The sequence below is a fragment of the Physcomitrium patens genome, chromosome 4 (genome assembly GCF_059467195.1).
Source record: "Physcomitrium patens ecotype Gransden chromosome 4, ASM5946719v1, whole genome shotgun sequence".
NCBI lineage: Eukaryota > Viridiplantae > Streptophyta > Bryopsida > Funariales > Funariaceae > Physcomitrium > Physcomitrium patens.
In genome coordinates, this window is record NC_143413.1 from 16,063,968 (window position 1) to 16,082,413 (window position 18,446).

At 32.9% G+C, this 18,446-nt stretch overlaps 1 protein-coding gene and 1 long non-coding RNA gene across 3 annotated transcripts; one reads left to right on the top strand and one right to left on the bottom strand.

Annotated features, from left to right (window-relative positions):
- Positions 1–6,998: 6,998 nt before the first annotated feature.
- Positions 6,999–8,849, bottom strand: LOC141045341 (uncharacterized). Of its 2 annotated transcripts, XR_012217408.2 has the most exons (3): positions 8,687–8,849; positions 7,791–7,868; positions 6,999–7,325 (listed from the first exon to the last, which is right to left on the bottom strand). It is a non-coding gene; the product is annotated as an uncharacterized LOC141045341 (long non-coding RNA). The 2 variants fall into 2 exon arrangements; XR_016502692.1 differs by lacking the exon at positions 6,999–7,325 and having other exon boundaries at positions 7,626–7,868.
- A 3,287-nt stretch (positions 8,850–12,136) lies between these two features.
- Positions 12,137–17,649, top strand: LOC112281232 (shaggy-related protein kinase epsilon). The gene is made up of 12 exons (XM_024517514.3): positions 12,137–13,048; positions 13,698–13,968; positions 14,162–14,254; positions 14,567–14,626; positions 14,877–15,224; positions 15,405–15,461; positions 15,620–15,760; positions 15,965–16,015; positions 16,143–16,238; positions 16,446–16,529; positions 16,705–16,807; positions 16,965–17,649. The coding sequence occupies exons 2-12, from the start codon at positions 13,813–13,815 to the stop codon at positions 17,045–17,047; spliced, it is 1,272 nt and encodes a 423-aa protein (XP_024373282.1). The 5' UTR covers positions 12,137–13,048; positions 13,698–13,812; the 3' UTR covers positions 17,048–17,649.
- Positions 17,650–18,446: the final 797 nt, after the last annotated feature.

An 18,446-nucleotide genomic window follows, 5' to 3' on the forward strand; every position in this document is an offset into this window, starting at 1 on the left:
AAGTATACAAACAAGCGCTGCCTCACCTGTCACTACCAAAAGAAAGAAAAAAGAAAAAAACGCTCCAACACAATAATCTACTCCTCCATCGAAAAGATATATGACAATGATGATGCCGCCGGCCTCTGTGGAAATCGTTACACAAGGAGGCGGGGGGGGGGGGGGGGGGGGGTCACGACCAGGTGACCTTCCAGAACGAACAGGATGGATCAGACTAATGATCGACAAACCCTTCCAGATTAACTGTTGTTATCCCGGGAGTTGCAAACTGATCTAGAACAGTCTCCAGCTCTTCCCCTCTCTCACTCTCACTCTCTCGCCCACCTTCCCGGTGGATCGACCCATCGATCGATGACTGGGCCATCAGGGACTGTCTGTGAGAACTCGCAGCAGGGAAGTATAGATTGAGACCACTGGGGACGAGTTATAAGGCGCCGATTCCAGGGGGGAGCTGATCTAGTGCCGTCTTGTGCTATAAATGTTATTTAGGCCATCGAGTGTGCGAGTAAAGTAACTGAGATCGGTAACACCATCTTTACACACCATCTTTGTGACTCAACTCGCGATGTCTGAAAACAGGGAAACAAAATGCATTCGTCTCTGCCGAACTCATGGCCTGCATTAGCTTCATCAATTCTCTGCTCGTCTCCCAGTCTCATCACCTCCTCTCGCTGCCGTACTTTGGTTTTGCTTTGCTTCCACTGCTAACCTAGCTACTGGACTTATTCATTTGTTTATATGTGTGTATATATATGTGTGTATATATATATATATATAAGCTGAAACTTGTGCAGTTGTGTGCATGGATAAGTTGTTTACATATAGTGAAATAGAGGTCTTTTTGCAGGTTATGCTAAGCTTTAAGTTGATTAACGATTTCTTTGATTTTGGCCAATAAGAATGCTTTCTTGTCTCTTTGTATTATACCCAAGCTTCTTTATATATATATATATATATATATATGTTTTGTGGGTGTGAGTGTCAAATTCAACAAGGCAACTTCAACGATAATACTAACATGTGTGCTAATATGTGTCGGTGCTAAGTGTAAATTATAAAATGACAAAATTAAAAGCATTAATTTGAAAATATTGTAGAATTTTGATTAATGTGTGTGTGTGTGTCTATATATATATATATATATATGTGTGTGTGTGTGTGTGTATGTATGTATGTATGTACAGGTGTGAATATGTTTTAATATAGCAGCTTTAAGAACAATGGTGTTGATGTATGAACATTGCTTATTAGAATAGAATGTTAGGAAGATGAATTGGCTCATTTAGAAATGCTTAGAAATTCTCTTTACATATATTATAAGAAATTTTAGCTTGATTGTGGCTATTTTAATTTATATTTAATAACTGATAGAGTACAAATGACATGTAATACTTTATTTGAATATAATTTGATATATTGGGTTAATAAAAAGTTGTGTGTGTTTAAATACATGCCTACAAATTACAATATTAATTATATATGTTTTATTTTCATTATATTTTTATAATATTAATATATATAGTTGTATTATATTTATATATATATATATATATATATATATATTTTATATATATATATATATATATATATATATATATTTTAATATATATATATATATATATTTTAATATATATATATATATATATATTTTTAATATATATATATATATATATATTTTTAATATATATATATATATTTTTTAATATATATATATATATATATATTTTAATATATATATATATTTTTAATATATATATATATATTTTTTAATATATATATATATATATATATTTTAATATATATATATATTTTTTTTAATATATATATATATATTTTAATATATATATATATATTTTTTAATATATATATATATTTTTTAATATATATATATATTTTTTAATATATATATATATTTTTTAATATATATATATATTTTTTAATATATATATATATTTTTTAATATATATATATATTTTTTAATATATATATATATATTTTTTAATATATATATATATATTTTTTAATATATATATATATATTTTTTAATATATATATATATTTTTTTTTTAATATATATATATATATATTTTTTAATATATATATATATATTTTTTAATATATATATATATATTTTTTAATATATATATATTTTTAATATATATATATTTTTAATATATATATATATATATTTTTAATACATATATATATATTTTTAATATATATATATATTTTTTTAATATATATATATATATTTTTAATATATATATATATATATTTTTAATATATATATATATATTTTTAATATATATATATATATTTTTAATATATATATATATATTTTTAATATATATATATATTTTTAATATATATATATATTTTTAATATATATATATATATATTTTTAATATATATATATATATTTTTAATATATATATATATATATTTTTAATATATATATATTTTTAATATATATATATTTTTAATATATATATATTTTTAATATATATATATATATTTTTTTTTAATATATATATATTTTTTTAATATATATATATATATTGTTTTTTAATATATATATCCTATTTTAATTTTTATTTATCTATTATATAATTTTATTAGTCATACATTAATTCTAATAATAGAATTATAATTATCTAAATAAATACTATATTTTTAAATAAATTTTTGTGATCTAAATTAATATTTTTTATATATGAATGGTTGAAATTTTATCCAAAATTTACAAATAAAAACAAATCATTAGTTGATTAAATCTCAAATTTCATTACTAAGAAGATTACACATTTATAATAATTGTTAATTCATTGGATATTTGGTTGTAATATTACAAAAATTTATTGTTATAACAATTAATATAATTGATGTTATACTACTTTAATTAGATTTTAAAATTTTTAATTTAATTCAAAAAATAAATGATTTGTAACTTAATCTATTGTTAAGAATATACTAAACATCCACATTATGATTTACAAATTAATTTTTTCATCTAAAACTAAGACAAGGTTTTTTTTTTAAATACAAATATATTATGTTTATAAGCCAATATTTTTACCAAATTTTGTGCAATAAAACAAGATAAAAGAATAATAACAATTAATCTCTCAATTATATAAGATATGATTAATGCCACCAAAAATATTGCTATCATTACTACAAAAAAAAATTGATTTTTTAATTATATTTTCATTAAAAAATAATTAAAATTTTATGGAATTTGAATTAAATAATTAAATATTAATTTAAAAAATTACTAGAATAAAGAAACTTATATGTTAAGTGGATAGTGGATTGTGGTGGTCATAAAAACAATTGTGATGGTACGTAGTAAATGGAAAATTGTGATGATAGTAGCAAAAAATGTAGTGGCATTAGCTACACCTAAAATATGTTATAGACCTATTTTGTGATAATATCTCAAATAAAATATATGACTTACAAGGCAAGTGTCCTAGAAAGTCAACACATATTGGAGGTCCTGTAGAACATTGCCACGTAGCCCCTTGTTAGATAGTATATATAGACACAAGAGTGAAGCCCTCTTCACTCTTGTCAACTCTTTTCTTGCTTCTAATCTAATTTCAAGGGTCTCTAGTTTTCTCGTCTTTTGGCAATAGCGATTCCAATTTCTTTTTTAATATACATATTGAATTATTTCTATTTTGTCATCTTTTTTTGAGAAAAGTCTTAATTGTTTATTTATTTTTATCAAGTTCTTGTCCTTGACAATAACACATAAAAATTAATTGCTATACATTAATAATTTTAACAAATAGAGGGATGTGTAGCAAATTAATTAAAATAATTAGAAATAACTATAAATATTTTACAAAATACATTGCAAAATTTATTGAAAAAAAAAAAACATGATTAAAAAAGCACTATATTCTGAAATCAATTAGTTGAGTCATTTGTGGCCTTTCTTTCTATATTATAATATATCATAATAATATTATATCATAATAGTTTTTTGTAGTTTTGGTTATGAAAATTTTACTTTTATTTTTTTTCCAATATATTAATATGTACTAGATGTGTGTATGAGCATGTAGGTATACATACATACATATAAAAGAATATTTTCTTAGAAGTATTACACAATAAAATAAATTGTTGATTATATTTTGTAATAGATAAATAATTAATCACTATTTTTATAAAATCAAAATCAAAAAAATCAAAAAATACCAATTTTTTAAAGTATTAAGTAAAATAAAATTACGATATTTGTTGTAAATGTTAGGAGATATTTTTACTTGATGGAAAAATGAGAGATCATGACTTTTGAATTCTTTCATTGACTGAAATCTATAGATTTTTCAATTTCAACCTATCAAAACATTTAAAAGGTTTGACCTCTCACATTATCTCCTATATAGAATCCACTTATTTTTTGCAGAATATGAGGTAATGTTGTATTTATTTCAGTGAGTGTACTCTGTTCAAAATCTAAGAATTTGTTATTAAAACATCAACTTCACATTCATTTCACCTAATACCCTTCTAATATTTTGTCATTTTAATTTCTCATTTGCAATAGGCTAATTGAACAGGACCAAGTGAACATCTTATTTCAGAAACCAAAATCACCATCAAACATTGCAAAACACAAGTTTAAAATACTAAAAAGTGAAACATGAAGATTTTTATAAGACATTCAACTCATTTGCAAGATTTGTATTCCCTTTTCTAGTGGCTCAAGCTTGAACCACCCCTTTGGCACATGGGCACAACAATACGACCAAACCCTAAAACAGCCACTCTTGGGGAGCGGGAGTTTGGCACCAATATATAATTATTATTATTATTATTATGATTATAATTCTCTCTTCCTCCAAAGGGGAAGGTTCCAAATGAAACCCACCATCTCAAAGTCAGACCATGCCAAGTCAGCAACACAACTCCGTCTTTATCTTTTTCTCCTCATTTTCTTTATTTTTTATTTTTTATTTTTTTTATTCCTTTCCTTTCCTTTCCTTTCCTTAGACAGAAAGTGTGTTATTGGGTCTGAGTCCCAATTTGATAGATGCAAAACTGACATAATAAATGATCTGAATGGAAAATATGATATATATCTTGTTGTGAATAAAAAAATTGATTGAATGATTTAGAAACGGTTTAAATATTCTTGCACTTAAAAAGGGTCTCATCAATTTTAATTAGAACATAGAATCTAGAGTTTGAATCATACATTTTTTAATTTATATTGAAAAAATTCACATATTAAAAAGTATCAAACAATAATAAAACTAAAGAAATTGGAAGTGAAAATATCGAGATATATTTTTTTAAATAAATCACCGTCCAATATTGAATGTACTAGTCCAATATATGTGAATTTTAGGAAAAATCCAACAAGGCTCTCTCGATTGTAAATACTTTTGTAATGTTGTGGAAACATTTTCTCCAAAGTACAAACTTTCCATTAAATAATTGAATACACCAGTAACTGTGATGACAACAATGTACAGTCCTACCCATAAACTGGATTGAGTTTTAGAAGGTAATTTGCAAGAAACACTTTATTTGATTAGAGTCCTAAAATTTGGTTCTAAAATGCACAAGTCCTTTCAATTAAGAATCGAGAAGTAAATTTTTGTATTCCAACCAAATAAACGTTTGGAATTAAAGACTTCCAAAACTTTGGATTAATAAGATCTTAGTCTTCTGGAATGATCTATATAGCCAAATACAGTACTACTAAAACCCTAGAACAACTATCTTAATTTTCAGCAAAAAGTTTTAAACCAAAACTGAATTCAAAACAATATTTAAATATTTATATATATATATATATATATATATATATATATATGAAATTTCTTTTTTCATTGTGAAGTTAACATTTGTTAAACAATAAAACAATAGATATACAAATTATGTAACTATAATTCAATATTTATCTTGGAAGATTTTGAAAAAAATCTGGGAATGAATGAGAATAACAATATTGATCTTGAAATATTCTAAAGGTCTAGATTTTGTTCCACAACTATTGTGTTTTATAAAAGCACTCAGTATCAAATTTTATTTTAAAATAAATATAGATCCACTGTCATCAAAATTTTTATTTACTCATATTCATTAAAAAAAAATTGTATTCAATTATGTTCATCTTCAATGAATTTGAAAACTAATTTTAAAAGCATCTACAAAGTATATGGAAATTTACTTAACAATGAAAACCAATAATTAAAATCTCAAGTCTACATTTTATAAAAAAATTAGGTGTTATTACATGTCATTTTGTGAACTTAATAAAAGTTATAAATTAAAAAAATGATTCAAGTGATCAATTTTTTGAAGAAGTGATCTTTTATTTTTAATTTTTTTAAAACATATGGGCTATATAACTAATTTTTTGAATTATCAAAATTATAAAATCTTCTACTGAGATTATTAAACCAACCCAAAAAAATCAGTATATATATATATATATATATATATATATATATTTCATTACTCATGTAGAAATTATATTCAACAGTACCAATGTCATTTTATTTTATTTTTTATCTTAACTTAATTCACACCATTTTTTTTGTGCATACATTTACAATTAAACTCAAAAAGCATATATGTATATGTAGACACACAATTATTTTTAAGCATTGCCAAATTCGTATATATTTTTAATTTTATTTGATTCTCTCTAAAACCAATTTGTACACAAATTAGTATCTGTTGATAAACAATCTTATTAAAACCAAATTGAAAACTGGAATTCAACATGGAAAAAAGGCTAATTTGTGTGAGATATGTTTTCTGTACCTTAATGTTTAGTTTTTTCAATAAAATGAAGGCTTTACAACATATTATTTATTTTCTCACACCTCCAAACTTTATTGAGGTAAATAAAACACGTTATTAAAGACTGCTTTCACATTCCATGTGTTGTGTGTAGATATATTATTTTTAGATAGGAGAAGGAATAAAAGTGCAGCGGTAAAAGACAAGGACATAGACCCAACACAATATATGCATCGCTTTATCTTCCATTGCCTCATTTATGAAAAAGGAAAGAATACAGAATGACAAACCTGGTTGGATGGATGACAATGAAATGGGGATGAATGAAGGATGGGAGGAGTGCAATTTCGGTTAGCCAAGGACGTCTCAGTTGTGGGAGCTAAATCAGTTCTAGAATTAGGGCTTCACTGCAACCTTTTTCCGTTCGTGACACGAGATTTGCCTCTGGAGTGTTGAAGTTTTCAGCTGAGTCGGAAGGCAACTCATTTCTCTGCGTAATTTCACAGCCTCAAACGAACAAGAGGTGTCCAACAGTCACAAACTCCAGCTCCGTTCTGAACTTCACACAGAATTGTGCCAAGTCATATAGATTTAATCAGTAGGTATGTGGTAATACTGAACTCCAATAGTTACTTTACGAATATATAATAGCTAGTGGAGTTTAGAAACTAGCTTATTGATTGATCTACGTGAGTGTTAGACAATTCAGTTCACTTGGATTTTAAATAGCCTGGTTCGAGTAAATAATGATAAAGTCTTGCATGTGCAAATACAGATGGCCACTGCACTCTAAACATACATTGGTTCCACGGTGACGCTTCAGACACTCGTTCATGTCTCAGGACCAGGCCAGGTTTAGACCAGGGCAGCTCGTGCTCTTTTAAAGGACTCCCTCTAACAAATTCCGATACAAGTTTAAGAAAAATTTTCAGCTATAGATGCTTCATGCTTCATGCTGCTTTCCTTGCTCAACAATTTGTACATAATGCTCATACAAATGGATATGTAAAGCGGTGTACTGTGCGACAGTTTTGATGATTGTTGATAGTAGCGTAGCTTCCAGTCACGGAACTTTCATTTCAATCCATCTCGTCCACCTACATTAAGTACACGACCTACAAGATTTAAACCAGCGAAGTGCATCGTCATTGCCTTCACTCAACAAACGAAATGTTGGAAAAAAAAAACTCCATGAAGAAGCACACTTAATCTGTAAGATCAAAAACAAGAATACTAAATTCCAATTCCCTCAGTTTGAGTATTTAGATAGCTGTTCACATTGATTTAAAAAAAAAGGCACAAAGAATATCTAAATGATGAATCGCTTCTGGAGAGACAAGTCTGAACATCTTCAATAAAAACTTGGCCTAGAAACCAATAGTAAACCAAAGCATATCACATAACGTTCTTTCGTACACATTCGATGCTAGCCAGGAGGAAAAGAACACCTCTATCTCAGCGTCTCTGACTCATTATACGATCACAGCCAAGGCTGTACCAAACTGAATGAACCGTCAACCATATTGCTCATTTTCAAAAAAATCGCAGCAGGTTTAACATAATGTCCATAAATCCAAGTGCTGTTCTCATCACAATCAACTCACACTCAACAAAACTTATAATCACACATATGGCATTCACCACTACGAGTACATAGCCTGCTCAACTGACAAGACAACACGCGGCGCCGATCTCTGGACGGATCACATATTTCGAGGCATGTAGTTTTTCAACGCAAAAGCGATCAAAGCAAGATCACAACAGTCATTGTCACCTGCGAGTTCGAGAGGTCTGATCCAACTCAAACTGGGAATCGAAGCAAACAGAATCGATTTAAGAAGAGCAAAGTTGAACAAATTGAGAGCGGGGACAGATTTGACTCTGAGACTGCATAAACCTCGACTTCTATCCATACCCATGGCTATCCCGAGCCTCGCAATTCATAACGATCGATGCAAGCTTTGCGCAGGATGAGGCAGAGATTGACGCCGATCTCACGTCGACGGCCATGGAACTCTGGCGCCGATGAAGCTTGCGGCGCATCGCCCTCCACCACAATTTAGCTTTCTGTGCCGCGATGACGTAGCTTATACTTTAATATGTACTTTCCAATAAAGGCGAATGAAAGTGCCACGGGTATGGGTGGACAAATGGTACCCACTACCGTGGAGAATGTGAGGTTGCATACAAGTTTTCAAAGGATGTTTGTATGTTGCTATGGAATTTTATTAAAATTTTCAAAAATATGAATTCAAGATGCTTTACGTTATGGTTTTGAAGTTTTGAGTATGTGCCTTTAATCTTATATTAATATTCATATTAAGAATGAATTAATCATTTTATTATATTATACATTGTAGAGGTTGATAAGATTCTACATCAGATTCTATATAAATAAATCTAAGAACACTAATGTTTAAACATTAATACTTTTTATTTTTTATGCTTTAATGTAGTTGAGAGATTTTTTAATATAAAACTCTAAAAATTGTACTAAATGGTTATAATTTGATTGATTCAAGTGCATCTATAACAAATTTATTAAACTCAGGATAAGTATATAAAAATCAATTCAGTTTTTTTTGAATGACATAACGTATTTATAATTAAATTATATTTGTAAATGAATATATTTAAATAATTTTTTCCATACAACTATCTAGCATTTTTTCTTTTAAATATTATTTCTTTGTATTTTAAACAAAAAATTAATATGAGATTTATTTTATTTTCATCCTATTTGTATAGAGCATTTGTTTTTTTTACAGATGATGGAACATATGTTTAAAGAAATTATGATAAAAATGGTTTGTTTGATATATAGAAGTTTAACACCTCAAAACATTAAATAACACTCATTTAAAAAATAAGATGGATGTAATTTTTGTATGTTATATATATATATATATATATATATATATATATATAAAATGATACAAAAAATATTTTTGCATAGTGATCATTCTAAAAATACATATATAATATTTATTTATAGTCTTTCTTCTTAAAATCGATTATTAACTTAGCATAATTATTAGATTTTTTTCTTACATGTATCAACTAAATCCTACATTTTTTTAATCATTTTATCAATCTAAATAAATTTCATTTAGGGCAATCAAACACCTAGAAAACCTCTTTGAAAGATTGATATACAAAAGCCTTATAAAAAGATACTTGCTTGGTGAAGAAAAACTCTCTATTGGAAGTCTTAGATTTTAAAGACTATGTAGGGTGAGAAAAGACTATAAAATACACCAAATCATTTAATTTATTTTGTTGTATTTCTAAGTATGCTAGTTGATATTTTAATTCAAAAAGCATTGAAAAAATATAAAAATGTAATAAAATGCAGTTTTTAATCTTTGACAGTTGCTTTGTCAATTTTTTGTAAAATCATCTCATTAACGTGGATTTTCTAAAATTTTAGAGAAACAATGATATTTATGCTTATATAAGGGGAAAAAAAAAAAAAAAAAAAAAAAAACTTGTCTTTCTTCTAATGGCATCTTAGTTGATTTTTCTAAGCATAACATTTACCAAGTAAGACTTTATTAAAATGTTTGAAAGTTGCACATTCTAACCTTCTCATCTACAAATAAAGATGTCCTTTCTTAGTAAGCATAAAAAAAAGATCTAAAAATACTTTAGTAAATGATATAAAATTAAAATTATTTATTTTATAATATATATTTAATTGTTTACTAACTATACATTTGATTTATAAAACTAAAATAAAAAATGTTTCTTGATTAGGCATATCTTAATTGTTTGCAATCATGTACAACAAATATCTTATTTAAGATACTTTTTTTCATTCCTGATTTATTTTTAATCTAAACAGACATTACGCGCCTTTGCTTTGTCACATCGATGAAGTTTCTTCATTCAAATTCTTTATAGTTTTCAACTATCATTCTTCTTAAGATTGTTTTGAGGTTATTATTTAATATTAATATTTTAAAATTTCAATAATAATTATTGCTATGCAAGTTTCTAATGTTTTAACATTTTTTTGACTAAAATTATAATACCTGTATTTCAAAAGATTATGTATGATATTAGAATAAATTTTCATACATGATGTAGCACACAAAATTCAATTTTTTATTTTTTATTTTAATGTTATGGATTCTATTTTTTCGTTTATTCATTTTTATTTTTTGTAATCTTAAATGCATGTTCACATTCTAAATTCGCAGACACCAATCCTCATACATGCAAGCTTTTATATGTATAAATAAAAACAAACAAAAAGACTTCTCCACTTTGGCTCATAATTTTTCTTGAAAAGTTTTAAAGAGTTTAACATCACAAGTAGAAGTTTGGTGCAAAATCAAAATCTGTTACAACCAATACCAATTTTCTTGTATTGCATTGCATCAGGGAAAAATGTCAGAAAAAAATTCATAATGTTTATTTATTTATTTATTTGCTTCGTTACCATCAGAAAGAACATTTAAATAATTCATATAATACGAGAAAATAATCCAAAATTGTTACTGTGTGATCTGTGGGCATATACTTAAGTTCAAATCAAATCATAGAATTACTATAATACAAATTTTAAAAGTATTTCTGAAGGTTTCCATAAAACTTTTTAATTGAGACCGTATATTAAACACTCTGGGCTGCACCGAATCAATTGAAAATAAACACTGCATGCCAAAATATTGATCATAGTTCCAATAAATTTGTATAGAAAATTAAGTGTTTCTTTTATTCGTACTTTTTATCTGTTGTAAAGCTTCTTGCATGTCACAATAATTGAAATTTTACAAGTAAGCAATAAAATTACACACAATCATTTGAAATGACTATCAATAACAATGTCCACATTAAATTGGTAAGACAGAATCTTGGATGGTTATAAATTCGTGAATTATTATTCATCTTAATTTTCATTTATGATAAAAAGTAAACATGTACTATTGTAAAATGAAAGAATAAGAAAACCAATTGTGTTAAATAAAATAAAATAAAATAAAAAACAAAACAAGGTTCCCAACTCACAACCAAAAAATAACAACATACATAAAACATCCAAAGCATTAATGCTATTCCTCATATATACAACATTCTTTCTAGAGTGTAAAAAAGAACTCCTTGCAGTTTCCAACACTTTTTATAGAAGCATCCATGGAAAACGATCATCCATCAAAGTATTATAACGATAATCCAAAAAAATATCGTTTAAAACGCAAGAGCACACAGGGCCGATCACGGTCAAAGAGTACTATCCACGGTCAAGGAGAATTAGTCCCGAGACCGTGATCACGGGTATGGGTTGGGAGAAGGAGGAACAACGACGACGACGACGAAGACGACGAAGAAAAAGGCGACGACGTCGCATCATCAGCACGGCAGAAGAGGAGGAGAGAGAGACGCAGAGCAGCCAGCCTGCCATATGGGAAATAATCCCATGGCTATGGCGATGATCATCCATGGCCACGCCCTTGCTTGCCCCATGCTCTTCCTCTCCTCCTCTCTTCGTCCTCCTCCTCACTGCTGCTGCTGCGCCACCGCCGTCTCTCCCCCTCCTCCTCTTCCTAACCTTGCCTTGTTCTTCTTCTCTTAGTTCCAAGCTTGCTTCTTTTTTTGTCTTCCTGCCGTTTCTGGCGCAGTTTATGCTGTAATCTTGTGAAAGATCAACGGGTGGCAATTTTGACGAGTGTTTTTTAATTTTAATTTTAATTTTTTCTGTGGTGAGGAGGAGTTTGGAGTTGAAAGCGGTGGAGACTGGGGGGAGGGACACTAAGAGGCGTTGTTGCGGAGAAGCCGGAGTTTTTCTCCAGCGCTGCAGAGAGAGAGAGAGAGGGAAGGTCGTGCGGAGGAGGAGGTATTGGGCCGTGGGGCATGTAGAAGGTGACCCGGATGGTTGGAAGGGGTTGTACCTCTTGGAAGCGTTTCCCACAAGTTGTGTAGTCTGTTAGACGTAGTCCCGTGCCATTTTCTAAGATCTCCTTGGGGAGCGCATCTGAAACATTCTGGCAGTGTGTACGATGGTTTGAAAGGATCTTGCGGGGTGGGTAGAGGGGTGCATTTAAGGTATGTCATTGGAGGGAACCGGTGTTGCGAAGAAAGGAGTTGGAGGAAGTGGAGCAGCAGTGTGGAGGATGCTAGGATATGAGTGAGATATGGAGGGGAAATGGAAGGTACGAGAGATTGTGACAAGGAAAGCACGTTGCGAGGTATTTCTTGGGGGGCAAGTAGTGACGCTGTTACCGTTGCCATGCATGTGATGTGCGGGAGTTAGCTTCAACGGGTTACTGAGAATGTAAGCTTCTTCTTCTTCTTCCTGAGTCTGGATGGTCACACTCATTGCGATTGCAGTCTACTACCATGTCCACTGTGTGGGTAAAGTTTACAGCTTACCCGGGTACTCCGCGTCTAATCACCTAGGAACCCTTTTTTTTTTCTGGGACAGGGCGGCAGTATGAAAAATTTGCAGTTATGCGAAATGTAGTCCTGAAATGTAGATTTCACATCTGTCAACTGCGACATGCAAAACAAAGTCCTCTTCCTTAGTTACCTAGCCTCGTATTCCTGGCTTTCTTGTCGTATTCTTCAGTAGCTGCGTTGCTGACTCGCCGTTGTTTTAACATGACAAATGAGCGCTCATAACCAGAGAGCTGCTTTCGTCCGAGTAGAGTAAAAGAATGCAATGTTGCGTTTTCGCACTGTACTCTGAAGCGACAGCAGAAACGGCATTACGTGCAGTGTGCTTCACTTGTTGATTTCTGCTTCTTCCTGTTGTATTTTATCACGAAACTTTTTTTTTTTTGTCAATTTTAATCCTCGTCAATTTGGAATGAGGTATTTATCAATGGACTTTAAGGTGAAGTCTAATGGGTTGGTTTCTGTTGGACTCTGTTAGTGACCTTTCAGTAAGTAGCTTTTGACACCGTTCACGTGTGTTTTTTCAGCTTTTTACAGGTATTACCAGCTGGACCTAAGGATGCTATTCTACAGATAGGGAAAATAGTACTAGAAGCAGAAAGGTGATCCAGGCACTTGACCTCAGGGGACAGTGGCCCTTCTATGGCATTTGCAACTGCCGGTTTGGCTGGTAGCACGAATATGATCGGAGGAGGGACAGCCCCAATCAAAGCAGGTTCTAGCGGAGTAGAATCGTTACCCAAAGAAATGCACGACATGAAGCTCAGGGATGACAAGGTTGACCACAGTGATGATAAGGTGTGTTTCAGTCGCTTCGTCAGTTTGAGGCACGCTGTGTGCGTTTCGAAGGCAGACAAGTTTTCGCAATGGAATGATTATGTCTTTTTACGAAGGCTATCAGTCATATCAAGTGCGAACACTTTTTTTCCATGGACTCCAGGGAACTGCAGTAAGGAGTTGTAGTCTTAAATATATTACGGATGTTGTGCAGGAAATTGAGGCATCAGTAGTAGATGGGAATGGCACCGAGACGGGCCACATCATAGCAACTACTATTGGAGGGAAGAATGGGCAACCCAAGCAGGTATGGTGACGAACCCTTGCTGGTGTGAGTAATGGCTGCGTTGAGCAGATTGACATGACTGCGGCAACTCCCTGCATACCTTGCAGGCAGCTCATAGAGGGATATTGTCCTTAGTAACAGAGCTCATCATTCAGTGTGCGTTCTTTCTTTCTTTTCAAGGAAATTTCAGGCCTTATAGTATTGCTTGTATTACTGTTAACCATGTACACAATTTATTTCAAAAATGAGTTCGACAACGTCAAGACCTTTTTAATGTTGATAGAAGTGGAAGTGGGTTTATATTTGATGTACGCAATTACGTGGATGCTGCAGACTATCAGCTATTCAGCAGAACGTGTCGTTGGCACAGGGTCATTTGGAATTGTCTTCCAGGTACTTATTAAGCTTGGCTTCCTTCATCACCTATTCCAAGTATTTCCTAGTTCGTTCATGTCACGTATGAGTGCTGTATTAAATGAAGGTTCTGTGCTGTCAAAAGTAGTTTGCTCTGTTCATTAGGCGACATTGTATGATAACCTGGTCTGCATTGTAGAGAAGAATTTTATGGGTTATTTGTTTACGCTAGTCTCAAGCTGGTAGAAGTGCACCGTTGTCTAAGTATCGTGGTGACCTGTGTGATCAGGCAAAATGCATCGAAACTGGGGAAACAGTGGCCATCAAGAAGGTGTTGCAAGACAAACGATACAAGAATCGTGAGTTGCAGATCATGCGACTGTTGGATCACCCGAATATTGTAGCTCTGAAACACTGCTTCTTTTCAACGACGGATAAAGATGAACTGTTCTTGAACCTGGTGCTGGAATATGTGCCTGAGACGGTGTATCGTATTGCAAAGCACTACAATCGCATGAACCAGCGGATGCCTCTTCTGTACGTAAAGTTGTACACTTATCAGATCTGCCGGTCGATGGCATACATTCATAATGGCATTGGTGTGTGTCACCGAGACATCAAGCCCCAAAACCTGCTGGTATGTGTCTCATGAATCTCAATGTGTGAATGAGGACTCCCGCAGTGCATGATGTTGTCTATTTTAGTACTCGCATTATGACGTGATTACTTTAGCAAGTTCCTGAAGCGTGTGATGTTAACCAGAGAAGTTGCAAGAGCTTGAACGGTGTTGTAACTGGGTTGAGTTTTTGTGGCACAGGTGAATCCCCATACGCATCAACTGAAACTTTGTGACTTTGGCAGCGCCAAAGTTCTGGTGAGTATCTGTTGGATGAGAGTGAGCGTTGTTCGAGTTGTGAGGCTGTGAACCACCCAGTGGAATGGACTGTACTTGTGTGGTGTAGATGTTGCACTAATTCCCGATTAGGGTACTTCTCGGTGGAGCGACATGACGGAGGTGGTGATGTTGTGCAGGTGAAAGGGGAGCCCAACATCTCGTACATTTGTTCACGGTACTACCGTGCTCCTGAGCTGATTTTTGGAGCGACAGAGTACACGACTGCCATCGATATATGGTCGATGGGATGCGTGATGGCTGAACTTCTTCTGGGACAGGTACTGGTAGCGTGGCTGTGGTGAGGTCTGTTGGCCTGAGATGATATGGTTGAGTGGATGCCGAGGATTGTTGATTCCTTGCATCGAGTCAGTGGCAGTCTCGAACCACATGTGTGTGTGTGTTGCAAGTCGGAGTCATGGAGTTTGGGCGAGTGAGGTGGAGGAGTAGTGCTGAATTTGACGAGATTCTGGATGTCCTTGCAGCCTCTGTTCCCCGGAGAGAGTGGAGTGGATCAATTGGTGGAGATTATCAAGGTAGGGCACAGGCGGTGCACGGCGTTGTGTTGAAGGGTGGCGTACTTGCTTGCTGGTTGTGACTGTTGCGGGGGTGTTATGATGCTGTGGAGTGTGAGTATGTTATTGAGGAGTACTTGTGTGGCAGGTGTTGGGAACACCGACTCGTGAGGAGATAAAGTGCATGAATCCGAACTACACGGAGTTCAAGTTTCCGCAAATCAAGGCTCACCCGTGGCACAAAGTATGTGGTCTTTGTGAATGCACTGTTTCCATCTTGGGCTTTGGTAGTGTAGTCCAGAAGTGGAGATGTACGACCGTGTTTTCGTGTGAGCGGTGGGTTTGGCTCGTCATCTCTTGTGGTGTTCAGTTTGTTGCTTTCATGGGCGAGTTTGGGATGTGCGACTTGGAGGGTAAGCAAAGTGTGACTGGGTGGATGTGGGTATTGTAGATATTCCACAAACGCATGCCACCAGAAGCAGTCGACCTGGTTTCAAGACTTCTACAGTACTCTCCAAATCTGCGATGCAATGCTGTGAGTAGCTTCACTTACAGACAGTTGGGTGCGTTGGATTGTGATGTTTGTGTGGCGTTCGCGAGGCATGATTTTAAAGCGAGCTTGCAACGGCAGCATACCGATGCAGTTGAATACGATACTGCATTGCGGATGATTGATATAACGATATTAAGAAAGTGGTTTTTATTTGCAGCTGGAAGCGTGTGTGCACCCGTTCTTTGATGAGTTAAGGGATCCTAACTGCCGCCTGTCGAACGGACGGCCACTTCCGCCTCTGTTCAACTTCAAACCTCAAGGTGGGGGATTTTGGTGATGCGTGGGCATAGGGCAATGTTTGATGCGAGCTGTGCAGACGTGGTTTGTAGCGTTGTCAGTTGTGTGTACTCGTATGATAGAAAGTAACGTTGGCAAGGTGGTGGATTTCTAATATGGTTGGGTGTGGTGGTGGTGCAGAGTTGAAAGGTGCAACTCCTGATATTCTGCATCGTTTGATACCCGAGCATGCTCGGAAGCAAAATCCGATGCTGTCTCTTTGAGGAGTGTCTTGGAAGTTAACGGAAGACTTCAATGCGTGAATATTTTCCCTTCTTGGAGTGGTCTGTCGTGTGCAGGGGCTTCATATGAACTCTCTTCTGTCTTGTCTGATCACGTTGAGGACCGAGTGTGCCTTGGACCCCTGCTTTTTCTCTTGTATTGGAGGGAAACTTGGTAGATGTTTAGCATGCCACCGCTATAATTGGTAATCCTCTGGTAACAGAGGTTCTGCTGATACGGGGCTTATGAATCTCCTGACTCTTCTTGGGTTTCACGGGCTTTTGGGAGTTAAAGCATGCAGGAATTTGAAAAGTTTACCTATTTAGGTACGCTTTGTACTTCTGGAAAGGCCCTCATTGCATGCAAATCTATGAGATTCCTACAGCTACGTGTGCTCTCTCGAGTTTGGGAGTGGACTGAATGGCGATCCACTTGAATGCACAGAGAGAGGAGATGTCACCTTTCAAGAGTCTCAGTTGGGCTGTTACATATAGAAGCCTTCTGAGTGGTGAAAAAGTTGGTATAAATGTAGCGGGATCCGAATGTGGGGCAAAATCACAATGTAATTTTCTTAGCAAATCAAGGCTTGTAATGTTTTTTTCCATTTTTCATTCTCGTTGCGGTTACAGACTCCTGACAGCCCTGGTCTGTGATTAGAGTCATTACAACCGTACATACTTTCCGATTGCAATCGATTGTCCTTGCTCTATCTTAAAGAACAATCTTAAGTAGGTTCAAATTATGTCAAAGTCTTGCAAGTTGTCCACAGACTTTCTGTACTTGGGCCAGCCACATAAAGCTTTGCTCGTAACATGTGATAGTTTGTTTGATTGAGTACTCATTTCTGAGTTTTTTTTGCTTCGTCTGAAAAATACAGACAATGTCGGCTTTTGTAAAGCTACACACTTTGATGCTGAGGATTGTTGACAAATGTTAGTAAGGAATGTTAAGTTTTACCTGTAGGTATATCAATGACTATTTTTCATTCTTTGCGCTACAGTTCCGTCGCAAGGTTGGTACACAGGAATTTGTTTATTGTGTCAGTGACATGTATTACGTAACTAAGTGGAATGTGGAAAAGTTCGTGACATAGAAGATTTGCTGTATGGTCAGACTTTAAGAAATACATCTTTCAAATTTGTGCTGAACCCAAATTTATGAAAAGCAAATCATTAGTGTTACAAAATTTCCAATCTTGCTGAGTTAGTTAGCTATTCCTTCTGAATGAAATGCTTTTTATGAAAAAACGTACTGTAGGACGTCCAATGATAGATTGGTGAGTTCATCATCTTAATAAAATGTTTTGGTGTAATTTATTTATTTATTTATTATTTAATTGGTATTATTATTATACAAATACACATACTCATGGATGCCATATGGACATTGCTTTTTAGGCTT

What these genes read in the sequence shown, in the direction of transcription:
- LOC112281232 (XM_024517514.3), top strand. Translation starts at nt 13,813, where the DNA reads ATGGCATTTGCAACTGCCGGTTTGGCTGGTAGCACGAATATGATCGGA. An exon ending in AGAATGGGCAACCCAAGCAG is followed by an intron (nt 14,255 to 14,566) that starts GTATGGTGACGA and finishes TGGATGCTGCAG; the next exon opens with ACTATCAGCTATTCAGCAGA. An exon ending in TTGGCAGCGCCAAAGTTCTG is followed by an intron (nt 15,462 to 15,619) that starts GTGAGTATCTGT and finishes GATGTTGTGCAG; the next exon opens with GTGAAAGGGGAGCCCAACAT.